The sequence below is a fragment of the Ammodytes marinus genome (assembly GCF_949987685.1).
Source record: "Ammodytes marinus genome assembly, chromosome: 1".
Taxonomy (NCBI): domain Eukaryota; kingdom Metazoa; phylum Chordata; class Actinopteri; order Uranoscopiformes; family Ammodytidae; genus Ammodytes; species Ammodytes marinus.
Genome location: NC_137230.1, coordinates 37,288,222 through 37,295,721, shown reverse-complemented (window position 1 = coordinate 37,295,721; position 7,500 = coordinate 37,288,222). Strand labels below are relative to the sequence as shown.

At 44.7% G+C, this 7,500-nt stretch overlaps 1 protein-coding gene across 2 annotated transcripts in view; it reads right to left on the bottom strand.

Moving 5' to 3' along the window:
- The window catches only part of nfatc3a (nuclear factor of activated T cells 3a), a 231,951-nt gene that overhangs the window by 147,131 nt on the left and 77,320 nt on the right, over positions 1-7,500 (bottom strand). For both annotated transcript variants that reach the window (XR_013844966.1, XM_080031598.1), the window contains exons 9-12: positions 7,247-7,355; positions 5,710-5,891; positions 4,892-5,370; positions 2,730-3,417 (exon numbers count right to left, since the gene is read on the bottom strand). Coding sequence is in view for 1 of the 2 variants with exons in the window: in XM_080031598.1 (XP_079887724.1) it covers positions 2,730-3,417; positions 4,892-5,370; positions 5,710-5,891; positions 7,247-7,355 (1,458 nt within the window). In the remaining variant the exon portion in view is untranslated. The remainder of the gene's footprint in view (positions 1-2,729; positions 3,418-4,891; positions 5,371-5,709; positions 5,892-7,246; positions 7,356-7,500) is intronic.

The following is a 7,500-nucleotide window of genomic DNA, read 5'->3' as shown; positions in this document are numbered from 1 at the left end:
TTGGTGTTGTTTGTTTGTTTGTTTGTTTGCTTATTGTTACAAAAAAACAAAATAAAAAGAATTATACTAAAAAAAAAAAAAAAAAAACTGCATCCTATTTGGGCGATTCTGACCCACAATCCAGTGCGCACCAGAAGTGACGTCACATCACCTGAGCCTCCATATGAAAACAAACAGGGATGCGACGGATATAAAAGCAAGAGGCAAGATCAAGGCGCAATGTTATGATGAAATAAGAGAGTAAAGTATGTCCCAATAGTATGCCTACTGCATCCTAACTAGATTCTTTTTATCATCGGATGTAGTATGTAGAATAGAAAAAAAAAAAGAGTATGCGATTTGGAACGCATGGCGACTCAGTTGTTAAGTCAACAGGTTCCCCTGAGGATGTTAATGAGGGGCTGGTAAACACACACACACACACACACACACACACACACACACACACACACACACACACACACACACACACTCACACACAAAAACAAGCACACACACACACACACACACACACGATGCAATGTTTTCCCCATATCATCTCATTAACCTTCACTACACCTGCTGACAGCGACACAGTAGCTCAGCGGTCTTAATATGATACTACTGTATAGTTATCAGTCCCTGTGTGTGTGTGTGTGTGTGTGTGTGTGTGTGTGTGTGTCAGTCTGTGTGTTTCTGTGTGTGTGTGTGTGTGTGTGTATGTGTGTGTGTGTGTCTTTGTCTGTGTGTGTGTTTCTGTGCGTGTGACTTTGTCTGTGTGTGTGTGTGTGTGTGTGTGTGTGTGTGTGTATGTGTGTGTGTGTGTGTGTGTGTGTGTGTGTGTGCATGTGTGTGTGTCTTTGTGTGTGTGTGTGTGTGTGTGTGTCTGTGTCTTTGTGTGTGTGTGTGTGTGCGTGTGTCAGTCTGTGTGTTTCTGTGCGTTTGTGTGTGTGTGTGTGTCTGTCTCTTTGTCTGTGTGTGTTTCTGTGTGTGTGCGCGTGTGTGTGTGTGTGTGTAGTCTCTGTCTGTGTGTTTTTCTGTGTGTGTGTGTGTGTGTGTCTATGTTACCCAATACTCTCAGCATACAACTGTGCTCTCGCCACAATGTTGGTTGTAACACTATCTCCATAATCAGGCATCCATGTCTGATGCTGTATTGTTTTACATCAGATAACAGTGGAGCTGTGGGTGTTACATGTTTCCCTATAGCTTTCCCTTTTCGTTTAGACTGAAAGTGAGATTTTTTTTTTATTTATTTGTATTTTTAACCTTTATTTCTACAGGTAAATCCCATTGAGACCGAAGACTCTTTTGCAAGGGAGACCTGTTTTCCTTTCCCACGTTACCATTCACACACACATTCATACACCGATAGCAGCAGGCTAACTATCGACATTCACACGAGGCAAGGTGGGTGAAGTGTCTTGCCCAAGGACACAACAACCATGACACAGGTGGCAGGGCGGGAATCGAACCTCAAACCCTTTGATCATCGGCCGACCCGCTCTACCACCTGAGACACAGTCGCCCACAGAGGGGGGTGTCATCTGAAAAGAGGGAAGAATTTGATAATTGGAGCAGAAGACTAGCCTGGCACCACCCGCCTACATACTTCCGCTCAATTTTAATTTCCCTTCAGTAGTCAGTCTGGGTCTGCGGTATATTAGTGGGTTTTCTCAGGATAGATTTTTACATGACCAATCAGCGAACAGAGGGAGTGGCTGAGAACAATGACGTTGAGGTTGTGCGCCAGTTTCAGTTGTAGTCAGAAGCCGGCGCATGACATACGTCACGACCAAACGTTATGCGATTGGTTGGCAGATCCAGAGTGGCACTGGGCAGATCCAATAGTTTTAAACTTCAACAGACACCCGCCTTCAAGTGAGTTAACGTTTGTCAATTGAGCGATTCCAGACCTTCTGTACAAATGAAATGAAGTACGATGGTCTGGTAGGACCAGGCTAAATGAAGTACGATGGTCTGGTAGGACCAGGCTAAATGAAGTACGATGATCTGGTAGGACCAGGCTAAATGAAGTACGATGGTCTGGTAGGACCAGGCTAAATGAAGTACGATGGTCTGGTAGCACCAGGCTAAATGAAGTACGATGGTCTGGTAGGACCAGGCTAAATGAAGTACGATGGTCTGGTAGGACCAGGCTAAATGAAGTACGATGGTCTGGTAGGACCAGGCTAAATGCAGTACGATGGTCTGGTAGGACCAGGCTAAATGCAGTACGATGGTCTGGTAGCACCAGGCTAGCAAAAGACTGAACTCGCAGGCAAATATGTCTATTTTGATGAGTAGCGAAATGAGATTCAAGTTAACTTGACTTGACTTTTTCATATCAATAAATGCCAGTTACATTCAAGCCATTTGCCAAACGAGTTGATTAAGCCTATTATCAGCTCAACAAAACTCTCTCTCTGTATTTCTCAGTATGGCAGCGTTTACAAACTGGTGTCCCCCCCCCCGCCCCTCCCTGACACTGGTGCAGGAGCTCAGAAAAATCCCCAAGAAGAGCCCAAGAAATGTTTCAGTTGTTGATTCTACTGCTAAGAAAAAAAAACCTGGACGTACAGCAGAAGGTATAAAATCCATGAGCTATCACTGAAGGCTTTACCTCGTGTAGATGGCGATGCACCGACTAGTGTTGTTGTAATTACTCAAGAATTCCTCATGGGGGGGGGGAGACAGAAGTTACACACTGTAGCTTTAGATAGAAGATAATTATAAACAAAAAGTCCTACCATCGTCTAGTGTGATGTCTTGAAGGCCTATTGAGCGGAAGGTAGGCTCTTTGTCCTCTGGTTCCTCCTTGATGTTCGGTGTCTCTTCCCTCTCCTGTGGGCTCAGAGGGTGAGACAGAGCCGCAGCCGCCATTACGGAGCCAGTTGCCTGAGGTGAAGGCTGGTTTGAATGGGAGTGAGCTAAGGCGGCCATTTTGGGGCCAGCAGTAATAGTCGCTTCGGATTGTTGGTTGTTGTAGTTGTGGGGAGAATGCTGTGTATTGGAGTGGGAGTGGGATTGAACCATACTAGCAATGGTGGGGCTATTGGGTTGGGGTGAATGCTGATTTGAATTGGGGTGGGTTAGGGTAGCCATTATAGGGCTATTGGGTTGGGGTGAATGCTGATTTGAATGGGGGTGGGTTAGGGTAGCCATTATAGGGCTATGGGGTTGGGGTGAATGCTGATTTGAATGGGGGTGGGTTAGGGTGGACATATTTGGGCTATTTGGCTGTGGAGAAGGCTGATTTGAGTGGGATTGAGTGGGGGAGCTTGGGGTGGGTGAGTGGTAGGGCAGAGAGTGTAGCTGAGGGGAGCTAGGGCCAGAGTGAGGGGAGGGGATCAGTGTGGGAGGGGGAGGGGCCACAGAGGGGGTGGGACAAGAGGCAGAACGCTGGCTCACTGGGTGGTACCCCATCGCTCGCTGCAGCTGGAAAGGCAAACAATAAAAATATTAGGGCTGTCAAACGATTAACATTTTTAATCAGATTAATCACAGGATTCAGTGGATTAATCACGATTAATCACGATTAATTTTACCATTCGAAATATGCTTGAAAAATTCAAATGTTCTCTATATATTGTTGTATGAACGGAAAGATAAAGGACAGAAGGTGGATATGTACATTTAAATTAGTATTGGTATTAATTAAAAATCCAAATGATGGTTTTAATACTGAAAATTAATTTAAATCTAACTAAAATATATACCTACCACACCATAATTCAATTGGTCTGTCTCTTTACTATGTCTTTGGGCAAATATAGGCTATATAATGGCATTTATTTTGTGAATCTATAGGTTGTGCATTCTTGAATACAACTTGATTACAGTCCGCGGTGTGTGTGTGTGTGTGTGTGTGTGTGTGTGTGTGTGTGTGTGTGTGTGTGTGTGTGTGTGTGTGTGTGTGTGTGTGTGTGTGTGTGTGTGTGTGTGTGTGTGTACACATATGTTTGTACATATGTTTGTACGCGCGAACATGTCCTAGGGGACTGTTCATTTGTACCAGGAAGCCGACGTTATGTTGTCTACTCACACACACCTCTGAAAACTGCAGACGTTTGTGTCCTCGCGCGCTCTGAATAGAGCGGACAATGTTTCTCCTCCTGTTGCTCCCGACGTCACCCGCGGCAGTTGATTTTATAAACTATTTATGCCCCCGACACAGACGTGACCGTTAGCAGTTTAAAACACGGCATGGGCTAGCGTGCTGTTATGTTTGGCTGCGCGCAGCTACTGATCCTGGGTCAGCCACAACTTAGAGTGGCTGTAGTACAGAGCCGGTGGGATGCACGGGGCGGATCATTCTGCACATGCGTTAAATGCGTTAAAAAAAATTAACGCATTAATTCCAGAAATTAATCACCCTGAGTTAACGCGTTAATTTTGACAGCCCTAAAAAATATATATTTAATATTGCACAATTAAGATACAGAGGCAATTTGTGCAAAAGTGCTTTACAGAGGCATAAAGAATACATTTGAAAATAAGACGTATTAATAAGTAGGGGTGGGTAAAAATATCGATTCTCCGATGCATCGCGATTCCGGTAGACATCCGGGTATTTCTAACCATTCTAAATCTGGCCACAATTATCGGCACATCCTAAATCTTTTTTTGTACCGTACTAAATAGTAGATAGTATTGGGATTGGAACGCAGGAAAAAATATAAACAAACAAATATAAAACTTTTTCTATTTTTAAACATGGTAGTAATTCTGACCTGAGTTTTTCCAGAACTGGCTCAACCATTTAAGAGATCATGAAATTATAAATTAAAAAAGTGCAAAAAAAGGCTTTGAAATTGTTAAAAACTCAAAGAAAATTGTATTAAAAAGACAATAAAAACAAGCACATTAAAAAAAAAAAAAAAAAAAAAAAAAACATGGTAGTGATGCTGACCTGTGATGGCCCTTGGTTGGGGTTGTTCTGGTGGTAGCCTCCCAGAGTGATGAGGTGAGGGGATGTGGGTGACAGGCTTGCGGGGGTAGGGGTGGATGGAGAGGCTGGATACCCAAGACTCATACCCAGGGGATGAGAGGCTCGGGTGGGGGAGAGACCGGCGGGAGAGGGGGTGGGGGTGGAGCTGGAAGGAGAGGCTGGATACCCAAGACTCATACCCAGGGGATGAGAGGCTCGGGTGGGGGAGAGACCGGCGGGAGAGGGGGTAGGGGTGGATGGAGAGGGAGAGGCTGGATATCCAAGACTCATGCCCAGGGAATGAGGGCCGCCAGTGGGGCTATGTTGCTGCTGCTGATGCCCCTGGTTATGGTGGTGGTTGTAGGACATCCGGTCAAACGACTGGCCGCCGTTGAAGGGCAGACTGTGCTGACTGTGTGTGTGTCCGTGTTGCATGGGCTGGTAGGAAGGCCGGGAACCATCTGGAAGAGGACAGAGAGCAATGAACAAGGTTCATACAGCTATTTAAAGGTGCTCTGAGGAACTTTCAGTGTGTGTTAATTCTAGCGCCCCCCTTTAGACAAAAGCGGTAGTGTTTTTACTACGCCAGCTGTTGTTCCTGGGTGAGCGTATACCCATGACAAAGGCATTAAGAAAAACTATATAAAAATAGAATTCTTTGCACTTATGGTCTCGTTTGCTGTTACATGTAATTTATGATCATCAGAGGAAAAATGAGACTGTTTCAGAAATATTTAAAAAGTTCCTCATAGCACCTTTTAAAATGAAAGAAAATGTTTAAATACAAACTCAGCACGAACCTTGAATGGAGTTTGTGTGGAAGTTGATGTGGCATTCTGTGGGCGTCTGCAGTGAGTGGCTGTGTAGGTGAGACATGTGCTGGTAGGATGGAGAGAGGGGGGAGGGGAGAGGGGACAGCAGCCCATGAGGAGAGCTGGACAGAAGGGTCTCCGATGGGATAGAGGGGTGACCCGATGGATGACTAGAGGGAGAGAGAGAGAGAGAGAGTGTGTGTGTGTGTGTGTGTGTGTGTGTGTGTGTGCGTGTGTGTGTGTGTATGTGTGTGTGTGTGTGTGTGTGTGTGTGTGTGTGTGTGTGTGTGTGTGTGTGTGTGTGTGTGCGTGTATGTGTGTGTGAGAGAGAGAGAGAGAGAAATCACATTGTTAGTTGCAGTTTTATTTTAATTATTATTATTATTTTTATTTTTTTTACGTTTAACAACATTTAACAGATTGAGAGAGAGATAGAGAGAGAGAGAGAGACAGAGAGAGAAAGACAGAGAGAGAGAGAGAGAGAGAGGGAGAGAGAGAGAGAAAGAGAGAGAGAGCAGGGCTGTACAGTGCGACAGTTTTGATCGCATTTGCTACTGAAATTGATCACGTGCGATGATGAATACAAATCCATTCGCACTCCTGCGACAGGTTGATAATGAGGAGAGGCTGTCTTTGAAACACAGAGGAGCGCTGCACAACACTGCTTAGAGGGCTCTACATTAACACTGCGGGTAAATGAGTCTTAGGCAAGTAAGTTATTGAGTCCACCCTTCACTTTGGCTGGTGAAAGATATGTGCTCTCGGGATCTGTGCTCCTGCAGCGATTCTAGGTAGGCTATAAAAACTTCACCAACGGCAATTACCGGAAGGAGACGGCACATTACCGCAGTTAAGTTAGCGCGTGTACAAACAGAACATTTCCTGTGCGCCTTCACATTAAAAGCCTGTTACTGGCCAAACGTGAGTTGACTTTTATTTTGAAGCCGGTAAGAACAGGAAGTTAGCGCTTTTTTCTAGCTTGAAAGGCAACTCATTCAGCTGCAGAGAGCAGTCAACAGTAGCCTAGTCTATTTAAACAAAGTTTTAAATAACCCACTGAAAAGCTACTCCCAACACATTCACAACAACCTATTTAATTTATCCTAAACTGTACCAATATGTATACTTATTTATTTAATAGGCTATGTTTAATGTTTTAAAGTTTGGTTTTAATTAACAGAAGCAATTGGCAGGTTAGATTCTTTTTTCTAAATTGCAATCAGTGCACCCCTATTCATTTTTCCATAATTATTACTACACACACTAGGATATAATATGAGTTGAGAATCTCAAATGAGACCAAGATGACATGCTCAAAGGTAATTAGAGCGAAATGCAAGGGTTAGGGTCATGCAAATTTTCGATCATACTTTGTGTGCTACCAAATTTATTTTTGTGCTACTGAATTTTTTTGCTTGCTAGCACCAGTGCTACCACCTAAAAAAATAAGCGTACAGCCCTGGAGAGAGAGAGAGAGAGAGAGAGAGAGAGAGAGAGAGAGAGAGAGAGGTGCTTTAATATCTACCCTGCACAGTTTTGACCCGATCCGGGGGAGGGCAGCATGGCAGAGTGAGAGTGGGACAGAGACACTGAGGCGTGATCCACATCCTCTCTCAGCTCCTGTTTCACCATCACTAAAGAGAGAGAGAGAGAGGGGGGGGAGAGAGAGAGAGAGAGAGAGAGAGAGAGAGGGGGGGGAGAGAGAGGGAAAGAGAGAGAGAGGGAGAGAGAGAGAGAGAGGGGGGAGAGACAGAGAGAGAGAGAGAGAGAGAGAGGGAG